The 22,489-nt window shown below is 34.5% G+C and overlaps 1 protein-coding gene and 1 long non-coding RNA gene across 2 annotated transcripts; both read left to right on the forward strand.

Moving 5' to 3' along the window:
• The first annotated feature begins 1,944 nt into the window (after positions 1 to 1,944).
• LOC136806781 (ubiquitin-like modifier-activating enzyme 5) lies at positions 1,945 to 9,842 on the forward strand. Its single transcript, XM_067063359.1, has 13 exons — positions 1,945 to 2,052; positions 2,616 to 2,661; positions 3,071 to 3,160; positions 3,630 to 3,676; positions 3,842 to 3,904; positions 4,366 to 4,452; positions 4,612 to 4,693; positions 4,874 to 4,976; positions 5,676 to 5,805; positions 6,731 to 6,866; positions 7,602 to 7,683; positions 8,293 to 8,387; positions 9,446 to 9,842. Exons 1-13 carry the CDS (start codon positions 1,979 to 1,981, stop codon positions 9,548 to 9,550), a joined length of 1,140 nt encoding a protein of 379 aa, XP_066919460.1. The 5' UTR covers positions 1,945 to 1,978; the 3' UTR covers positions 9,551 to 9,842.
• A 4,161-nt stretch (positions 9,843 to 14,003) lies between these two features.
• Positions 14,004 to 15,932, forward strand: LOC136806841 (uncharacterized). Its single transcript, XR_010846614.1, has 3 exons — positions 14,004 to 14,101; positions 14,774 to 14,933; positions 15,217 to 15,932. It is a non-coding gene; the product is annotated as an uncharacterized lncRNA (long non-coding RNA).
• Positions 15,933 to 22,489: the final 6,557 nt, after the last annotated feature.

A 22,489-nucleotide genomic window follows, 5' to 3' on the forward strand; every position in this document is an offset into this window, starting at 1 on the left:
TTTCTTCCTTATAGTCATTTTAGATCACTAGTTTTTCATTGATGGATTTCTATGTTTCATCATATTTTCCTTTTCAACTCTAACCTGATTGATTTTCTGTGAATGTTCATTCTTGATTTTTGTTGTAAATTTGTATTGTCTTTTTGTTTTATGGGTTTTGTCTTTATTGTTTCCATTTTGAATAGTTGAAGGTTTTATACTTCTATACTATATATCTATATATTTATAAAAGTATAGAAATCAATCAGATTAAGATGGAACTTTACTCTTGAAATCGTATCCCGGATAAATATTTTCAAGAACAGTCAAGTGTTCAATTTTTGGTTTTGAGATATATACAGACACTCAAATGTTCAATGATTGGTTTTGAGATATATACAGTAAAATCTCCAATTAAAAGAGGTTCTGATTAGCAGACAATGATAAATTACACGTGCCTCAAAACTACAAACTCAAAGCCTCCTGCGACTCAACCAAATAGAAATAGAAAATCTTTTAATCATCAAAATTCAGTCTTTTTAAAAGTAAATTTCATTAAAAAGCGCCGGTTTAATTTCAGAGGATGCACAATAAAAAATGCTGAAAAATGAGAGCTCATACAAGTCTGTAGCACAAGCGAAACTAAAGTTATGGCATTTTAAAGCTCAAAAACTGCCGATTTTTTCCATGAAACGGAGTGTCACCCAAAAATTTGCATTGTTAAAGTGGTTAATAAATTGACACTGACTGATGATCATGCTATCAAAGTCATGATTTTTAGCCATAGCAACTATAACACTTTGAGAAAATCAAAACTACAAACTCAAAGCCTCCTGCGACTCAACCAAATAGAAATAGAAAATCTTTTCATCATCAAAATTCAGTCTTTTTAAAAGTTAATTTCATTAAAAAGCGCCGGTTTATATTTCATAAAATCATTTGGAAGTTTTGCAGTGCATTCCTTTGCTTTGGAATCAAATAAACAATGAAGCACTTTCTCATAGCATTGATTTTTTATACACATTTTGGTGGGATCCTAGGGCAAAATTATTTTAAAGGGAACCAGAGACCACCTTGATTTCAAAAGGATATTGTGCATAAAGTGGAGATTGTCATTGAATGATTTTAATTTCAGAGGATGCACAATAAAAAAGGCTGAAAAATGAGAGCTCATACAAGTCTATGAGAAATGATACATATAAATTTGAAAATGTTAACTGAAAAAAAATTTCACCCCCCCAGATGTACTTTTTGGTTCCCTTTAAAATGATTTTGCCCCCTAGTGTGGCTAACTGACCTTTAGGAGAACATTACAGCATGACAGTATTTTTAATTTTAACAAATTAACTACATCATACATTACTTGCTCTGATATAAGCATCCCAGTACAAAATGGGATAAATTATTTTGTTCCTAGACAACCTGTAACAACTTGTGTTGTAAGGAGCCGTTTACAATCCAAATTCTTTTTTTAAACAGCTTCAGACTGTAAGGGGGAGGGGGTCACCATTTATGCCATCTGAGCCTAGCCTATCTGAATAAGACTTTCACTGTGACTCACTCACATTCTGCCAATTGGTATGTGAAGGTTTTAATTATAGACTTGCACTGCAATGTACTGTGTTCGAATCCCACCGAGCACTTCCCAGTTAGGCTTCCTTAGTCTTTTTAGTTGGGATAGAATAAAAACTTACCTGATCAACAACCAAACCTTATGTCTTGCGTTTGATATTTCTTTCCCAACATTCGGTTTGTTTATAAGAAATTTTTAAACTCACAAGTAATTGGTAATGAACCTGTTATAGCTTCAATGGAGCGCATTATAAATAAATCATTTTTTCAAGTTGAATCAAATGTTAGGTTGAATGAAGGTCCTATTAAAATGCTTCTGTATGAAACATCATCAGCTTTAAATAATGAATATGAATAATAACCTGTTTTTTTCACTGTTTCATTTACAGATTAAAATAATTAATAAAGAAATAAAGAAAAAAGCAAAATGTCAGAAAATACTACAAAAAGAGAGAAAATTGCCCAGATGTCTTCTGAGGTTGTGGATAGTAATCCATATAGGTATATTTTATTATTTCATCTTGTCTTTCTATCATTAATTTGTCTTATAATTTTAGCATATTTTGGTGCACGTGCTACTGTACTTGATCAGTTTTGTTTTTAGGAAGCTCTAGTCTACAGCTATTGGCTGTAGTTATAAATCAATTTTTGGTTGACGTGAATGTCTGTTTTCTTCAAAAGTTGTCTTATGATTGTGACTATCTTCTGGGTTATGGCTGTTTATAACCTTAGTTAAAAATCTATTATCAATCCTTACAACACTTTGGTTTTTTTTATAAATTGTGATTAGTTTTACTTCTTTAGTTGTTCTTTTTCTTCAATTACACTCGACTTTAAAAATCATTAGATATATTAGCACAGTTTAGTGGCCAATATACCCAATATACTATAATCCTGTACAATTTTGTAATGGTTCAAATTTTCTCGCAAAACAGAATATCAGAGACTATATCAGGCTTATACTTTGTTAAAATTGTAAGAACAATCGAGCTCTAGTTTTTTCATTTCAAGATAATCCACTTTTTTGTTCAAAAAACTCAACATGATTTTTTTTTAACTTTCAGTCGTTTGATGGCTCTGAAAAGGATGGGAATAGTTGATAATTATGAGGTAGGGCATCATTTAAAAAATTTATACGTCAAAAATAAAATGTATAAAAGGAACCAAGAAATTAAATTTTATATAACCTTGCTATACATTCTTTTCAGTTTTGATTATTTGTCATATTTGCAAGAAAAATGTAGAAATGTATAAAATCGGAACACGAAATGATAAAAACGTTTTCTAAGAAAGTGGGAAAATATTGATTTTAAGTCATGTGGCTTTTTTATGATCATATTATGATTTAGTCAAACATACAGCAATGCACAAAGTTCATTTGTCTCGTCTTTATCATTCCGTTCTTCACAATTTGGAGAATCCAGGTTTATTTTTGTGTAGGATTAAGTTTCCTTCTGAAATTATTGAAATTCTAATTTAAAGATCCAAATTTACAAAAAGTTATTCCCCTCTTTTTCAGCGTATTCGTGATTACAGCATTGCAGTAGTTGGGATTGGAGGTGTGGGCAGTGTTACTTCAGAAATGTTGACCAGGTGTGGTATAGGAAAGGTAACGTAATGTGTTTTTAGGTTAGATATTAAAAATCAAATATATAAAAACAGCTTTTAATTTACAAGCTATTTCACATTGGATTGGCACAGATGTGGAGCAAGATGATTAGAAAGAGGGGAAGAAAAACAGTTTTTATCAGCATAGTATAACAATAGGCAGACACTGTCTTGATTTGAAATATGTGTCTCATATGAAACGGGAACACTTATGTAAAAATAAAACCTTTAAAATAATTACATTTCGATGATAACATTTTAAAGGTCGTTTTCAGGTATTCAATCATCGAATTTTAGATTTTTTACAATTTTAGATTTTATGACTGGGCTAATCAATAACAAATTTAATCGAGGTGTTAAATTCTTTTTGGAAGCTCTCAATCCCCTAGACTTTGATAAATTTATTACTGATCCCAGCATTTCCAAAGAAATACTGAAAATACTATATTTCAACTTTTCCTCTACTTTAGCTAATTATGTTTGATTATGACAAAGTAGAACTTGCAAATATGAACAGGTATGTCTGCTTTCTAATCAAAATGCAAAGTACCCCTAGTCTCTTTCAATTTCTATCTTTTAAAAGTTAAGTATCCAAGGTTGCAGAAAGTGGTTGCCATCAACTTTTTATCAGAGTTTTATAAATTTTTGGGATCTAAGTATTTAACTTTTCTTCTGATTCTAGACTGTTTTTTCGACCTGATCAATCTGGGATGAGTAAAGTTGATGCAGCTGTAAATACGTTAAGGTTTGGAATTTTTTATTGAAGACCAAAATATTCTATCTGTACTCATGGGTAATCATCTCATGTTGGTTAAAATTTTGGAGGTTTTTGCATCTAACCAACAGCAAGCCGTTATGAGGGCGCAATCAGTCCTGATTACTAATGATTCATTTGAAATGATCCTATATTTGTCGTGTATATTTTTTATGATTCAGCACTACTATAGGCTGCATGCATCCCCTCTGATATGTTTTGATAGGGGGTGAGTATCGTGTATGAAATTCTCCTCCAAGAGTTACCCCCGTCTTCGTGTTTTTGAGTTTTAGAAACTTGGTTAGCTTGTGATTTTCAATACCGTCGCCGAAAAAGGAATCTCATCATAAGTAAACTTCAAATGGTTGATAGGTATAAAGAAAAACTTCTCCAAATAATCGAAGTCTCATAGTTTGAATTTAATAACAGTATTTTTTATTCCCTATTTTTAGGGATATAAACCCTGATGTAGAGTTCGAAGCACACAATTACAATATTACTAGTGTAGATAATTTCAATCATTTCATGGGCAGAATAAAGTAAGATAAGTGTTGATTTATATTTTTAAATGTTGTGCTTGTTTTAAAATTTTGTTTTGAAACACCAAAAATGGTTTTTAGTAATTCTTTTCCCAGGCCCTTAAATCTGGCTAAATGTTTTATTATTATGGTCAAAGTACACTTGACACGTTTTTTTAGATCAGGTGGCTTGAACGGAAAGCCAGTCGATTTGGTATTGAGTTGTGTTGATAATTTCGAAGCAAGAATGGCTATTAACACTGTAAGTAAGATCTATTTTTCTGTTCTAGTTTTCCATCGTTTACCCCGTGAAATTAAGCTTTATATCCTAAACCCCATTATTTCTCCTGAATTCCCCTTTCAAAAGGTACTCTGATCTTACAAGACTTCTTCCGTCTCCAATATTTTATAATAGGAATAAAATTAAAATATTGTTTTTAAGGCGTGTAATGAAATCGGTCAAGCATGGATGGAATCAGGGGTCAGTGAGAATGCTGTATCAGGACATGTTCAAGTCATATTACCTGGTGAAACAGCTTGTTTTCGCTGTAAGTAGTCTATATGTCACCATCTGCACAGATATCTTATTTAAAACACTAGATGGAGCCACTCTGTTGCTGGCTGAAGTAAAACAATGCACAGTATTTAAAAGTAGACCACAGCAACTGTGCTATTAGCCAGGAGTTTGACCATCTACCCATTCCATGCTCTGTTTGCATTTATCGACTTCAATTATTGTGAAATCGAGCAAAAACATCTTTTTCTTAGCACTACTGAAAAAGGCCAGAAAAAGGCTCGATTTTGGTCAAGATAAGAACATACATGGCGCGAGGATCATCGCCCCAGAACAAGTATCGCGTTTTCGACTAATTTAAGCCTTTTACCTGCTTTTACAAATATTTGGAGATATCGATGTATTTACTTGAACTGTCGTTTGATCGAAGACAATTAGTCCAGAACTCATACCTAAAAAGCCTTGGGGCTTTTTATGCCTAAATTACTTATCGGCCTTTTTACGCAGACCCTAATTTAGCGCCGGCCCCTATTAGGCCAAAGCTAAATTTTTAGCCCGATTCCTTACGCCGCCCCCTATTACGCCAGTGACGAAAAAGTAACGCCATTAAGGACCGGATTAAGAAATGGCTGATAAAATAATAATGATAACTTGTAATTTCGATTTTTAAAAGACAGTTTATATTGATTGTCTTTGGGACATAATGGTGAATTCTTGATTTATTTTTACTAGTGTGCACCGCCGTTAGTAGTGGCATCAAACATTGATGAGAAGACATTGAAACGTGAAGGAGTATGTGCTGCTTCTTTACCTACCACCATGGGAATTGTTGCTGGTTTCCTCGTACAAAATACACTAAAGTAAACAAGTTTTCATCTTTATGTTTCTACTGTTAATTTTAAGTTGAATCGTAGCTTTCTAAAAGTTTTTCACCTTTAAACATTACTCCCATAAGTCACTGCACGCCTACTAGACCTGTAGATTTTCTGGCTGATTTTTTTCTCCTCGCATTGCTATCTAACTTTTATCATCAGGTAGGTCCATTCAGCATCTAGCTTGTTTCTACTGGATCGAAAAAAACCCGATCTAGTAAGCAAAGGTCCCTATTTATGGGGACGTCCTTAAATATAGGTACTCTCCCGTACAGATAAGGGAACTAATTTAGGCGAATTTGGCGAAATATTCAACCAAAATTGAAATAATTGCTGGCTCTGGCTTTCAGTGTAAAGAAACTGATTTGCCATACCATTCGCCAAACTTAGTTCTCGCCAAAAATAAAATTGCGTTTCTCGTCAAAATCATTTCTTTTTAAAAAATTTCTGGATACTGTTTTCCGATACCCTTCACACGTATTGATTTCTCTAGAATGGTGGCTTTTAGGCTACGCCATCTTCCTTCGTTTCGAGCGTAAAACTCCTACTCTTCGGGATATGCTCACTGCTCTTGTTTTGAATATTTCTCCGAATACATCGCATGCGCACTGAGGTTGTAAAGGAACAATCGAGAGTTTCGAAACCTAAACCAATCAGCTGTGTTTCCAACATTCTTTTATTTGAAACCTCTATTGATAAACATCTTTTGTTAAAGTTTTCTATTATTTTTAAACCTTGTAATAAGCGAATTTCCGGTGGGGGTCACTAGTTGCCTCCCATAGCAGTGCCTATAGACCAAGAGTAAGGCCTAAAAGCCTGTAGCTGTCTATTGTGTAGACTAGGTTGCTTTTCAATCACAAGATAATTATGATATATCATTGATTTTCAAATTCTTGTTTGCATATCTTTTCAGATACTTACTGAAGTTCGGCACAGTATCATACTACTTAGGTTACAACGCAATGCAGGATTTCTTTCCAACAATGACTATGAAACCCAACCCGCATTGTGATGAAAGTTTCTGTCTCAAACGACAACAAGCGTACCAGGTGAGCCAAAGCCACCCCCCCGTCCCCTAGAAAGGAGGGTACTTAAAATCTTCCAAAAATAGGCCTTATCGGAGTTTTTGATTTTTCTAAAAAATCGATGTATTGTGGGATTGTTTCGAGTGTATTACAATAGAAATCTCTTAGGAATTCCTCGAGGGAATTCTATTGTAATACACTCGAAACAATCCCACAATGCATCGCTTTTATAGAAAAATCGAGGTCTATTACTAAAAGGCAGGGTAAAGAATTTTGAAGAGGTGAACAAAACAAACTGTACCAAAGATTGTTATTTTTGAAAATCTGTCCTTTTGGGATCAAAAAAAGCTGGAATGGATTTTTTTTGGGGTAGGTACATTATACACTAAGTGGAGATTTAAGTTGTAAAATTATTAAGGTATGGGTGGATTTTTCAGGGAAACCCAACTACGCACAAAGGGGAGTGTTTCTACGGAAACTGTAATTTTTCAACAGAATGCTATGATAGAAAAGAAATACGCCATTTCACAGTCGAAATGAATCATGGGTAATCAGGACCACCACGCTCCGATAACGACTTTCAATTGGTCTAAATTTTAGAATGTTTTTGCGTCTAGCCAACGAAAAGCTGTTATGGAGGTGCAATCATTCCTGATTATCCATGATTCATTTAGACTGTAAAATGGCCTATAAAGTCCTTTAATATCCTTTTCTAACTTTTAAACATAAAACTTTTTTATTCTTAACTTTACCTCACAGGAGAAGTTAGCAACACAACCGAAGGAAGAAGACGTTAAAGAAACTGAAGAAGAAGAAATTGTTCACGAAGATAATGAATGGGGTATGTAAAGTCTACTTCACTAGCAGGGAACAATAGCAAAGACTGTAATACTTTCGTTATAGTTTGTATTTGAATAACATTCTTCTGATCGTTGAAAATATTTTTGTAAGACCTTTGAAGTAAACCATTTTTCCTATGTCTATAAATATTAATCTGTGAGTTCCCATGCGGTTTATTTTAAACATGGCAAACTGCTTCTTTGTCTGTACACCCAGTATCTACAGCTAACTCCAAAATTCATTGCCGTAGGGGATAAACGTCCTCCGTACTACGAAGCGATAAACGTGAGATACACTCTGGTACATAGTAACTGCTTCTATGCTTGGTGTTTAATAGGATTTTTAATGGTATTAAAAATCTTTCCGAAGATAGTTAAAGAAGACTCTTTCTCCCTGGATTGCTCTACCTACCCTTAATCATTCTCTTAGTTGCTAAGCATCAAGCAGAGAGGCGTCAAAGTACCATTTTGGGAATCTTTGGTATGATCCGGCTGGGGGTCGAACCCACAACCTTGCGCACCGTAGCCGGGTGCTCTACCACTGCACTACGGTCTGAATAAACTGAAACATATTTAATGTACCTTTTACTTGCACTTTTTAATCACCATAGGTATTTCATTGGTCGACGAGTCATCCGATTTACGGGAGGACACACAACTACAAGAATTGACTACTGGACTTTCGTACGCATATACTAAACCTGCAGTGAGTCCTTTCTATGTATTAATGCTGACAAGCTTGATAAGATACTACCATTTTTAATAATTTATTTTACAAGCGAAATGCTTTGTCAAGAGACACAATTCAGTTTTTTTTCTAACAAGCAAGTTTTAAAGTGTATGAAATGATAAACAAAATTTAAACCTTTCCATATTATGTAACCTTTTTCAACGGAAAAAAGGCCAAAGCCAAAATCTCCAACTAAAATCCAATTAAAAATGTCGATGATGTTATTAGCCCTGGGTTCGAGGGTGGGTTCTTTGTTTTGTAAAATTCATGATATCTACCATTGCAATGTCTTCCAAGTACCCATTAGCTGATTGGTTAAAAGTGACGTAAAAAGACGAAATTGATTGATTTTACGTCACTTACAACCAATCAGCTGTTGGGTCTTTAATGTAATGTAAGAAGACATTGCAATGGTGCATATTATGAATAGGGACCTTTAGCATCTAGGACGGCAGGATTGAACAAAAATGCCCTTGGGATTGATATGTGGATCGCAGCTAGATTCTATTCTTTTCATATCAATTTTCTCATGAGAATAGTGAATTTTAATAGGGTAATTTTCAAATCTCAAGACGATATGAAAATTCTTTTCTGACGTCGTCTTTGAGAAGATGGTAAAGGAAGAGTGCAATAGTTTTTAATGATATGAATCACTAGAGAATTATAACGTGATCTACAAAAAAATTGACTATATTTCAAATTATAGTTAATTCTAGATAAAATCGGATAAAATTTGCCGTTTGATTTAAGATTTACTTCACGTCCCTAAAGGTCCCTAATATTGTGTCCGTTACAGACGGAAATTTGATCCGAAGATCTTATATTTTCGGACAGAGCTTGTTTTTTCGGAAAATGAAGTTAATTCCAGACTTCTTTTAAGATGTCTTACTTTGAAATATCAACCGAACTCTAAAGCAAAAACTAGAGCGTACATTTCTATGGAAATTTGGAAAGTTTTTCTGGGTAGTGAGAAAGTTGAGTAGCATTACAGTACCTTTTATATAAGTTCTATAAGTTCTTTCTTTATCCCATAGGAAACAACAGAAGAACAGACTGAACCAGCCTCTACGACTTCAACGACCGAAGAAGGTGGCGAACAAAGTCTAGAGGATTTAATGAGACAGATGAAACAAATTTAGTTCTTTTTTAGATTTAATTTACGAAAAAATCTTCTTTTTTAATTTTTTTAAGGGGGTTGGGTCTCTTCTTTATTTTTTTTGCAAAAATCAACAGAAGCGAGGCGTGATCTTCTAGCTTTGACCAATTCATACCTTTTTCGTCAAAAAGTCTTTGAAATCCGACGTCGGAAAGTAGAAAACATTTATCTTTCGCTAGCTTTAATAATTATTGAATTTGAATTTTTGAACCAAATTTTTGAATTTATTTTTATTTTTTATGTACTTAAGTGGTATAAATTTTATTTATTATACAATACTGAACAATGAAATGAAAACAGAAAATCATATTTCGTATCGTCTTGTTGATAGCCATAAATTGACCAACTATTCAAGTAGGAACTTTTTAGTGACCTTGTGTGGACGATAAAATGAGCTAGCTTTTTAGGACCAGCAGAGAGTGGAGAACCTGATTTTTTAGATGCAATTTTTAATTCATAGGTGAATAATTATTTTTCCTATTGTCAAAGCAAAGAACTTTAATAATACAATCTCTTTTGGTTGGCAATGTGCTTTTCCAGAAAAAAATTGAATATGGGGGGACGGAGGATATAATGTTTTTTGGAAATTTAAGCCCCGGGCATAGTGAATTATCGCCCAGAAAACAGATCTTACCCCCCCCCCCCCAGACAAGCATTAGTTGACTCCCCGGACATTCAAAATTACCCCTAAACAGAGTAAATTTGCCCCCAAAACAAGGCAAATTTTGCAGATTTTTCACTACCCCCTGGACAAAATATGCAATATGTCATCCTCCCCATGCACAAACATTTCCTGGAAGAGCCCAATTCAAGGTTGGAAAAAAGTTCTTAAATTTCCAAGAGTGAGTGAGTGATGACAAAAAATCGCGATTTTTTTATGTACTTCTTGAGGAAATCTCCACAGATGTAAGTATTTTTACCCTGCGTATTGATTGGAAAGCAAATAGCATGTTAGCATGTAGCAGATACACGTATGATGATTTTCTTTTCATTGGCCATTTCACAGTCGAGATGAATCATGAGTAATCAGCAGTAGCGTAGACAGAAGGGGCGCAAAATTTGTGCAGGAGAGCAGATTTTTATGGCATTGTAATTATCTATTTATGATATAAAAAGATAATTGCTGTGTCATAAAAATCTGCTTTCCTACACAAATTTTGCGCCTTCCTTGTCTACGCTACTGATTTAGGACTAACTGCGCTCTAGTAACGACTTCCGGTTGGCTAGACGCAAAAATGTTCAAAACTTTGGACCAATAGTAAGTCGTCATTAGCACGCAGTGGTCCTAATTACCCACTAGAAAGGGTCAATCAACAGATAATTTTTTGAATCCTTCAATATGCCGTCCTTTCAAACGCTTAAAATTGCAAAGAAATTGATATTACAAAATTTAAAGGTGAGTTAAACCTTGAGTAGAGAGTATCCCGTGTACAGGGAAATTTACGATTGTATCAATCTCGTCCCCACCTTGTTATTTTACTGCTTGACGTGATTGATACAGTCGCTTTTTCCGTACGAAAGCAAACTAAGGGACCTGGTTCGACTTGAAAGATAATAAACATTTTTAATCCTGTCTTGTTTCGAAAGAATAAAAATGTTCGTCATGCGTGGCTGCCTGATATTGGTTTTGATTCCACCTTATTATTGAATTAATTATACCACAAAGCAGCCATAATTTGCTGCTGACAAGATTTGCTATTGTCTGCTTTTCACCAGGAGATGCCAACTGTTTTTATATTTAAGTCTGTCAAAAAAGTCTGGCAGTCTGGGGTGCTTATAAGTACAATTTTCGATATCTCGGTGATCAGACCCCTTCCGGTTCAATATGATTTGATAATTCCTCAAACCCCTAACCTGATAACAGCTACTGTTCGTAATTTTCTTACGCGCATGGTAAACTTCTGAAGGCGCTTGAAAATTATACATCTGAGGAAAATAGTCCTCCCGCGGAAAATTCTACAACAAGAATCTTGTGCGCTGGAAAGTTAAAAACTGATACGGCGTCCTATTCATAAACACAATAACGCAACTTTGTTGTTGTTCCTAGTCCTTTTAGACGAACGCGGTCCTTACGATTTCGAGATTGTATATTCGTCAGATTAATATGTTTTCACACATCCCTTTAGAGCTTCAGCGTGGTGGGCAGAAAACATTCACAATCTGATCTCAGGTTACAAACCCCTCGATGATTCTATTTCCCAGTTAAAACAAAACTAATTTCTAATTTCTAATGTCCAGAATTGAAAGGTTGAGTCAGTGAACTGTTATCATATAGAATAATATCTACTTCATCATCTATCCAGATTCCCTTTGTTAAAAGTGATTATTGGTCGTAAAAACAGTTTCTCAAAATCTGATGCGTGGATAGAAATCTCTTTATAAGGGTATGTTTGCACGGTATTTTTTCTCAGTTACGAAATTTTTAGTTTTGGAAAACGATTGATATTTACAAATCTATTTTAGCTTACAATATGGAATTTTAGGAGCTGAAATTTAGTGATTACATCGATTTTAACTCCTAAAATTAAAAAATCAATTTTAGTCTATACGGAAAAAATAACTAACTTAGGTGGAAACTTGACACCCAAATGAGCTGATTTCAAATATGTAATTTTTATTTGCATTTGGGGGGACCGAAGTGCCCGAACTTTCCAGTTGAAAATAATAAAATTATGTGCATAATTTTTTGAGAATTCAAAAGAATCCAATCAAGCATAAGAAAATATGCAATTAAAATACGATAAGAACAAAGAAATGACATTATCATTGCACACGTGCAGTTGAATTCCCATTGCAACTACGGGACCCCTTACAGACACGCTTCATTTTGAGGAAAAAAGCATGAATTCATTCTATCTGATAATAATTCTATGGTTGAGTACCAACAACAGAAATTTCAATCTAATCACTGTAGAAAGAATCAAAGATGAAGCAAATATTACCTACCATATTAATGTCTAGCAGACTGTATCAATATACATGTTTGCTATTGACGAATTCCCCAGAAAGCTCCAAGTGTAATCGAAATGAGTTCAAGTGCTTGAAAACCTACGCCAAAGAAACAAAGACAATTATTACACTCGCCGTCGTACTTCGTACGTACGTCGTACGTCGTAGACTCGTCTTTGGTCGTACACAATTTTTTTGATTTTATTTAACACTGACCATTTGTTGCCAAAAATCTGGTACGGCAAACGACGTATCTGCCGTACCCGGTGCGGCGTTCCAAGAATTTCGCCAAAGAGAAAACCTTTAAAATTTAGAATGCCTAGATTGCTTGAAAATGCATCATGTGTATCATTATCTATGATAATTATTTTTTAATTGTTCGATGCTGCATGCATACAAGATGTTTTAGAACTACCCTGAAACTACATACTTTGCAAATTATTAAAGGAGCAAAAATCCTCTAAGTTTCTAAGTTAACGCGGTATCATTTTGCATTGTAGTAACAATCTAAAGGCCGGTCTCCACTTGCGCGCGCTGCAATCGCACTTTTTGGCTTCAATCCTTTTTGCTTGGAAAAAAGATTACGTCATAAAAATGTAGCGCGCGCACGAAAAAAAAGTTGAACACATTTCAACTTTTTTCAACCGTTACGTCAGATCGCGCCAATGGAGTTGCTTCATTTTTCTTTTGACCAATAGCGTGGAAGCTTTTCTCGAAAAGTGCGATTGAAGCGCGCGCAAGTGGAGACCGGCCTTTAGTGACTACGGAGAGACGACCATTATTAAACGCTGACGTAGAAAATTTTTTCTACACGCTTTTGTTTTGGCTAAAGACGCTCTCGTTGGATGCAGTATTTGCATCACAAAAATTGTCATTAAAAATGAAAAAATACGCCCTCAAAAAAATAACGAAAATATTTGTTTAGATATCTTAGAGAATTTTAATGTTATAAAGTTTTGATTATTTTAGATGACTTTACCAGTTTCCTTGTGTTTTAAACAATGATTTGCTTTTCACGTTCACGCTAAAAATTTCGATTCACGGATTCACGGTAAAAATCTCATTTTTGTTATGCTATACGTTATATGTTATGTTAAAAACGTTTATCAAAAACTATTTGAAAAAACGTCATTAATAACACATTCCAACGAATAAAAAACAGGGACAAGCTGGAGTTTTTACAAGCTCTTATTTGATTTGGTTGGTCGTTAACCAGTAATAAAACTTTTTCTAAAGAACGCGTTCATCTCTATCACTTCAAATGACCAATTTGTGAAGTATCTTGTAAAAACTCCAGCTCATCCCAAAAAAACCAAGCTGGTTGTGTAATGAAAATAATAATCTTTAAGCGTATTAACACGATTTTGGAATTTAATATCGATTTGCTAGCTTATTTTAAGGTGCTTATTTTTAAACTAAATTTTGACAATGCATGTTGGAAAGCTAAATAGGCACACGTGACTTTGCAATAAAAAGGGCTTCGAATTTCCTTTTAAATTCACTTGGTTTGTCAGTAGCAAGCTTGCCGCATCAAAAAATTGAAAAAAGCTCTCCATCGAGTTATTCGACAGGAAATCAATACAAGGTAAGAAGTTAGAATAGGCTATAGTGTAATACAAATCACCATCCAAGAACAAAGCCCAAAGCTAAAAAAAAAACTCGCAAACGGGTTTTTTGTCGCAAAGAATTTACAGTCTGTAGAGTTTGCCTTCCACCGATTTTTCTCCGTATACCACCATAACGCCATACCGCCATATTTTCCCGCCTTTACTATCACTGTAACGGATGATAACACCGTCTAGGTAAGAATAGAGAGTTTCGAAAGTTAGGCCAATCAGCTGTAATTTAAATCTTCTTTTATATGAAATCTGTACTGATAAACATTTTTTGTGAAAGTTGTCTGTTTTTTTTAAACCTACCCGTATGTAAGATTTGTAGCTGTTCATTTTCTACAACACAGATTTCTGCAAAGCCCGGAAAGGCTAGATGTCGTGCTTTAAGCCATCGCAGGCAAAAAAAGAGAATGTTCCAAGAAATATAGATTATTATTGTTTTCGAAAATCCGCGAAGCTTCTATTGGTCAAACGCTGAAATTCTATTGAAATGTCATGTGACATAGGTAGGGTTTCCTGCCAAGATACGACACACTTTTTAGCCAAAGCACGACATCTTGTCCATTTTGTCTGTAGTTGCGTTCATAAAAACGCTGGAGAATGGTCGCGTTGATAAGTTACCAAGAAAATCTCTCTTTTTTCAGGATGATGAAAACGACAGCGTTGATTACTATTATCTGTATTTTGATATCAATTACCAATGCAACTTTGTACACTGATTACGAAACCAAAAACGGAAAAAAGTATAAACTCGGTTATGGGTGTCATAATAATTACTGCTGGTCATACTGTGGAAGTAATTGGGTAAGTCCTCAAAGACAAATAGATATTGTTGATTTTGATTCCATCAGCACTCGATTTGAAAACGACTGTATCTTTATTAGCTTAAGGTTCAGTTAAAATTATTCAACCAAGTTCTTTGGTGGGGGGGGGGGGGGTAATAATTTTATTTTGAGAACTTTGAGAAGAGAACCTTTTAGGTCAAAAAACGGTCAAAATTTAGCCATATCTTTTTTTAAAATTTGAACCCTCCTTCTTTGCAATTAAGATAATAGCAAAAAATAACTTCAATAATGTTTTTTTATAGGAGGGTGGCGAGTGGTGTTACACCAGGGCTAAAAGAAACGATCCTTATCTCGACATATACGGTCGCTACTATGAATCGTGCTTCACAGACAGTGATTGTTCAGACAAATTGGACGAATGTTACGGTAATTGTACTTTGTGAAGCAAAACAGAATTAATTTTTTTTTTTGACTTTTCTATATTTCACTGTAGGCAAATTTATGTTTAAAATACCTTAGAAATATAAATATACCATATATCAGGTTTAGGCATATAATTAACTTATTCTGAATCGCAGACCTCTATAGATATACTTCCTAAATAAGAAACTCTGTTCGCTAGAGGATGAGCAAAAGCCAACTTTGGCTCGGACATACCCGTCATCTCGCAAACCTAGCACCCCGTACCAGAATTTAAGATAACGACTAAATGGATATAGAATTTTATCTGTTTTTGCATAACCGTGAATAGCATAGGCCAAAATTGTAGCTTTGAACTCTTTTCTGCTACTCTTGTCTCCCGAATAGACGTCTCCCCGCTAATTGTTGAGAGAAAAAAATCCATCCCCTCGCTCTTATTCTGCTGCTAATTAAATTCGAATAATTCAATATTTTATTACAGTGTAGATAGACCTTAACCTTGTTAAAATTTTCCTTTTTGTTAGTATTGGTTTTTATTTTACGTGCTCGTTTGCTAAAGTTTCTTTTTTGTTGTTGAAAATGATATCTGTTAAAAGAACTTCTGTCTTCAAATTACCCCCTTTTATTCACCCCCCCCACTTATTAGAATTTAGAAAATTTTCCTACCCGTGGCACCAACCTACACACCTCTTCACATAACATTACGAAGTGTCAAAATTATACGTATCTAAAGAAAGTTAGAAAATTCTCATTCGGATAAAAAAAAGAAGTATTTCTTCAAAAACATAAAATCATCAATTCACTCATCTCACTTGACCATTTTCCAAAATATTTTCAATGGAAAAAGGGAGTCCGAAATGTTTTTTGGCAACTCAAGATATAACTCAGGAGGTCGAATTTCATGGTTTCACATTTTGAAGATTTGAAATAATTTGTACTTCGTTTTATTGTTAATTCTGTAATCATAAAATATCATCGTAATAGCCTCATCATTTTGGTTTCTATAGGTCTTAACATTGTGTAAGAATTGGTACAGTATGGACTAAGAGAGAATGTTGTTAAGGGATTCCCCCTCTTACAATTTCATATATTAGCATAGTCTTGCCTTTTTAAAAAAACTGAAAATACAACGCTTCTAGCGAAAAAAGTGGTTGAAAATTTAAATTTTTCTCCTGTCGTCGCAAACCATGGTTGCGCCTCCTTAATCTCTGATAACATTTTTACCTTTAAACCCAACTCAAAGTATTACTCTTGTTATTGATTTATGAATAGCAACACTTCTCTCATCGTCTCCCCTCTCTCGCCAACACTCCATCGTAGCGGTCGGTTTGAAAAATCTCAAATGAGAAAAAACAATGAAAACAGTAGACTGGCACGCCAGTCGGGCTGGAACGGTATCACGCGGGAAAAGTGAGCGTAGGAGTGAGGTAAGCGTAGGAAAAAAATTTGTCGGCGGCAAGGGCTGAAAGCTGTTAATCAGCCTCTCACCAACTTTTGCTCGCTCTCCTACGCAGCTCCTATTCTAGCAAACGCCTTCCGCCTTTATGTTCCCGCCCTCTGACATGATTAATTAACAGACTAGTTTGCTAGTCTATGAAAACAGACTCTCTACGACAATGAATTTTGAAGTAAGCCGTAGATACTGGGTAGTTTGTTTGTGTACAGACAAGCGCAAATCATGGTTGCGTCTCCTTCGTCACTAAACTCTTTGCCCCTTTGAAATCAAGCCACTTACTGCCTTCTATGTAATAATGTAGTCCTTCCCACACGAGTGCACAACATTTTAATATTGATGGTTATAGAATCACCCGCAATCTGGAAATTTACTGTAGTTAAACCCAATTAAGATGTGACAAGTCGTCCTTATCCGAAGGTATGTATAATTAAATATAACCCTCACCTTATTAATCAGTTAGAGTGTAGGGAAAAAAAATTTAGGTAGGGGGGGGTTGAATTTTTTTAACCCTTTCGAGGGGGTTCGAAAAGATTCTCTAGGTTAGGGGTGAATGTGCGAAATTTTTTTTTGATTTTTTGAAATGTCCGCTACTCCAACCTAATAAAGGTAATAAATACTTCCTTACCACTCCCTAATGTTGATCAGATACAAGTAATGATATGCAGAAAGCATAAAAAAAATTGAAAAGTTGGCCTTGACGTGAGACAAGACTTGGCCGAGAGGCCATCCGTTGGAAAACCCATTCTTAGAAAGAAAAAGTGTCTTTTCTTTCAATGTGGAAAAATAAGGTACTTTCGATGACTAACAGGCATAGAAATGCGCTGGGGAGGGCAATATTCTTTTTGGGCTTCTTTCAGGGTGCGAATTTCCTGGAATCGTTACTAAAAACATCATACCATACAGTCTTTTTGAATAAGAACATAGCATGGTAAAAGAACTTTGTATTGAAAAAAGTCTTTCAGCAAATAGATACTTTCCTTGGCTGATAAAAAGATTTATTAAAAATTATTGGACAAAATGTCATTAATAACAGATTGCAAGCTGGCCGTGTAGTAATCATATTTATCTTTAAGTTTATAAACACGATTTTGGAATTTTAAATTGTTTTACCAGCCTATTTTAAAAGGGAATTTTAAATTGTTTTACCAGCCTATTTTAAAAGGTACTTAATTTTAAACTAATTTTTGATACTGTAAGTTGGAAAGCTAAATATAGACAAAGCTGCATGTTACTTTGCTATAAAAAGGGTTCCAATCTCCTTTTCAATTCACTTGGTTTGTTAGTAACAAGCTACCCGCATCAAAAAAAATTGAAAAAAGGCTTCGTGCACAACTTCCATCAAGTTATACGACAGGAAATCAATACAAGGTAAGAAGTATGTTAACCCTTAAACAGGAAAATATGTAAATTGGTAAAAGTCAAATCTCATGTGTAGGATCTATAGCTGCTCATTTTCTACACAAGCTGCACGCGCATACCGTGAAAAGCACAGCTCAAAATCATATATTTACGCTGTGCCGACGAATCGAGATTCTATTCATCGCGCAATCAACGAAGACAAAAGTAACCATGACGACCATCCAAGATCTTGGATGAGGTTCAAAGTTGATATTTTTATTCCCGTCGTTGAAAACACAACTTACAAAAAGTCATCAATGCTTTGTAAAAAGAGTCAGTGATAGAGAATCATAACATAAATCTGTCTATTATTTCGATTCAATTAAAGTGACATTTCCATAATTAAAAGTTTAGTAATTACTATTATACATTTGGGGATCATATAAAAGATTTCTTTCGAAATAAACTCATTTCAATTACACTTGGAGGTTTCTGGGGAATTCGTAAATAGTAAACTGCATACTGATACAGTCTGCTAGACATTAATATGGTAATATCATAGAGGTATAAAGAAAGACAGGAGATGAATTTGTCGGCAATTGGTCGTTAAAGTCTTTTGATTTCTTTTATGTAATAAATCAAAAGAAATTCTAGGCTCGCCCGATGAAATAGGACTTTTTAGTAGAACTCAAGTTTGCTCTGAACATTCTTACTATCAGCATCGAAGATTTCCAGCCTTCTAATATACGAGAATAAAATAAAATTTAGCTCCACGAAATAAAAGTTTGCGTTCAATTTTGTCATCCATTAAATTTTGTTTGAAAAAGATATTTTCTCAAGCCAGAAAATGAAAAGTTCTTTATAAGCACACACAATTTCAGACCCAATTTGTAGACAAAAAGTCGCTGGAGAATTTTGGAGGTAAGTATTAAGCAATAGAGTTCACCTTGAAGAAAATGTTGATCGAAAAATCTTGTCATTTGATGAAGGATTGCAAAGTTTACAGGCCCTTTTTTAATCCAAATATTTTCTTACACCAATGTCAGAAACAATGAATCTCGTCCCATTTTATTTCCAACACTTAAGTTAGCCAATAAGATTTTACCTATCAACAAAAGAGCTCATTAAAAATGCACGATATATATGAGATTATGAGCATGCATACCTCGTAATATTTTTAATCGTAGGGCGAGCATGGTTACAATAGCATACTTCTCCTGTTTCTTTATACCTCCATGGTAATATTTGCTCTTCATCTTTGATTTTTTGTACAGTGATTAGATTGACACATGCGCGATAGAATTTCTATTATTTGTCTTCAGAGGTTAATATGTTTTTTGAAAACTTAACCTCTGATACTCAGGGTAGCACGCGCAGATTTCTGCAAAGTCCGAAAGGCTAGATGTCGTGTTTTAAGTCATGGCAGGCAAAAAAGTGAATATCCCAAAAAATATAGTTATTATTGTTTTCGAAAATCCGCGAAGCTTCTGATGGTCCAACCAACGATGTTGAAATAATAGATAACCAACTTGCCTTGAATCTCAAAGAACATCCGTGTTATGGTTGTAAAAATATTAATGACATTTTGCATCGTAAAAAGTGCAATTAAATAAAAACTTGCTTCATTTGTAACCTTCTATTGGACAGAATCGATCACGTGATGTATATTTTTCCAAAATTTGGGTTAGAAAAAGTGTATTTTCCTATAGGCAGCCTCACAGAAGGAATTTTTTAATTAGATATTATTGTTCTATAAACATTCATCTGTTTATTTTGTATCAGGCAACCTTCATGCCCTTTTGATTCGTGAGATATCGAACTTCAAATGACACATATATTTTTCAGATAACATCATTTTATGAGCGTTTATTTATCCAGATGAAGATTAAGTGGTATCAGGTCGATCCGTAGTCAATTTGTCTAAAGATTGGTACCTTTATCTTTTGAAAAAAATTCCAAAATTTGCAGTAAATAACAATTCAAATTTTCTATCAATTCAGTGGATGTCAAAAAGTGTGTCAAAATCTAGCTAAAAGCATAACACGCACTGCACACAGAGCTATTTAAAGGAGTGCTCATTTCAATAGGAAAACAATGGTTGTTCTCTTGGGAGAAGTGCCTTCTAGAGGTAGTTGGTTATCTATTATTTTTACATCGTTGGTCCAACCATAGAGAGACATATTTCCTAAGCTGTGTCATCCATTCGTCATCCATTCATTTTTCCTTTGTTAAAAGCAATTATTGGTCGTAAAAACAGTTTTTCAAAATCTGATGCGCGGAAAAGAATTTCATGAAAAGGGTACGTTTACACTGAAGTTTTCTCCAAATCAACAGATTTTAATTTTTGAAAATAATTGATACTTTTCGATGTACCTTTTTTTAATTTTTTTTTATTATAGTCTCTTTCATCACCAAAAAGTGGTATATACAGGGTGTCCCTAATTAAAGTATCGAGTCGAAACACAACTATGAGTAGAAAGTTTTATGCGCGTATTCACAAAATTGTATTTTAAGCTCTCCCTCTTTTTTCTTTGTCATTACGATTAATTTATACGTTGTAACTACCTTTTGTAATAAGCCTGTGTGATGGAGAACGTTCTTATATTTTAGCGATAACACACACAAACTTTTCTACTCAATCGCATGTTCAAACTCAATACTTTAATTAGGGACACCCTGTATAATATATATACGAAGTACCCTAAATTTCCGCTCAAAAATCTTCTAATTATGTGAATAATTTTCTAGAATTGAAAAGAATTCAATCAGTCGTGAGAAAATATGCAATTAAAATACGATCAAAACAAAAAAATGCAATTACTACTTCGCATGTTCAAAAGAAATCCCATTGGCACTAAGGGACCCCTCACAGGCGTGCTTCATTTTGAGGAAAAACGCTTGATAACTCTCTATTAATTCATATCTCTCTGGTCTAACGCTGAAATACTATTGAAATGTTACGTGACCTAGGTAGGATTTCCTACCAAGATACGACGCACTTCTCAGCCAAAGCACCACATCTTGGCTGTAGTTGTTGCGCACCAGTCTATGTGGTCTTCATAAAAACGCTGGAGAATGGTCTCGTTGATAAGTTACCAAGAAAATCTCTTTTTTTTCAGGATGATGAAAACCACAGCGTTGCTTACTATTATCTGTATTTTGATATCAATTACCAATGCAACTTTGTACACTAATTACGAAACCGAAAATGGAAAAAAGTATAAACTCGGTTATGGGTGTTATAAGAGTCTCTGCTGGTCATACTGTGGATCGAATTGGGTAAGTCACAGGCAAATAAATATTGTTGATTTTGATTTCATCAGCACTCGATTTGAAAATAACTGTATCTTACTTAGCTTAAGGTTGAACTTATTCAACCAAGTTGTTGAGGGGGGGGGGGTGGGTGCGGGTAATAGTTTTATTTTGAGAATTTTGAGAAGAGAACCTTTTAGGTAAAAAAATTATCAAAATTTAAAGATAGAAGCAGAGAATAACTTCAAATATGTTTTTTATAGGAAAGTGGCAAGTGGTGTTACACCGTGGCTAGTAGAAAAGACACTTTTCTTGTTGACTCTCTCTCCTGTTCCGAAGACATTGATTGTTTATGCAGAGTGGACGAATGTTACAGTGCTTGTACTTAAGTGAAACCAAACAAAAGGATTTCTTTTTCGGACTCTTCTATATTTTACTGTATATTTTTTCCGTATAAGATACCAGTAGATATGGAAATATAAATATACCATATATTTACCTTATTCGGAAAACTTGATAAAGATATGTAAAGATCGAAAAATCATTAAAAGAAAATGTGTTTTGATGTTATGATTTTTTGGTCCACCCCTGATCCACACAATCTTTGGCTTTTTATGTTTAAATTACCTTATTCGGTATATCTAAGGGCTCTTACCCCCGAGGGGCCACTCCATTTCGAAAAGACGGTATGTGCCGCGCAAAATCTGCTTTTCAAAATGGTACCCTTACAGTGCAGTTCAATATATGGCTGAAAAGGTACCCTTTCAGTGCATTTTCTCTTGATTTACTAAACCCCTTATAGTGCACTATATTTCTCAGCTGTAAATCTGCGTGAAAGAAGAAGCTTGGGAAATTTTCTGTTTCAAAGAAAAACTGAGAAAATTATTCTTGTCAGCTGTAATTATCAGACAATAGAAACTTTTTCAAGCAAACGAGAAGTAAAAACCTTTCTTTTTAACAATTATTTTGAATTTGTTTTAAAATTCGACCCTTGCAGTGCAATCTCACAGAAACACACCCTTACAGTGCATTTTGGGATGCTGAAAATCCCACCCTTAAGCGCGGCACACGACGTAGGCCAGATCATATGAGTGCCCCCGGGCTCTTAC

Source organism: Clytia hemisphaerica, unplaced genomic scaffold, assembly GCF_902728285.1.
Source record: "Clytia hemisphaerica strain Z4C2 unplaced genomic scaffold, Clytia hemisphaerica genome assembly, whole genome shotgun sequence".
NCBI classification, from domain to species: Eukaryota; Metazoa; Cnidaria; class Hydrozoa; order Leptothecata; family Clytiidae; genus Clytia; species Clytia hemisphaerica.

Coding starts and splice junctions, on each gene's coding strand:
- LOC136806781 (XM_067063359.1), top strand. CDS start 1,979: ATGTCAGAAAATACTACAAAAAGAGAGAAAATTGCCCAGATGTCTTCT. Junction 3,161..3,629: donor CCAGGTGTGGTATAGGAAAG/GTAACGTAATGT, acceptor CCTCTACTTTAG/CTAATTATGTTTGATTATGA. Junction 4,453..4,611: donor CATTTCATGGGCAGAATAAA/GTAAGATAAGTG, acceptor ACGTTTTTTTAG/ATCAGGTGGCTTGAACGGAA.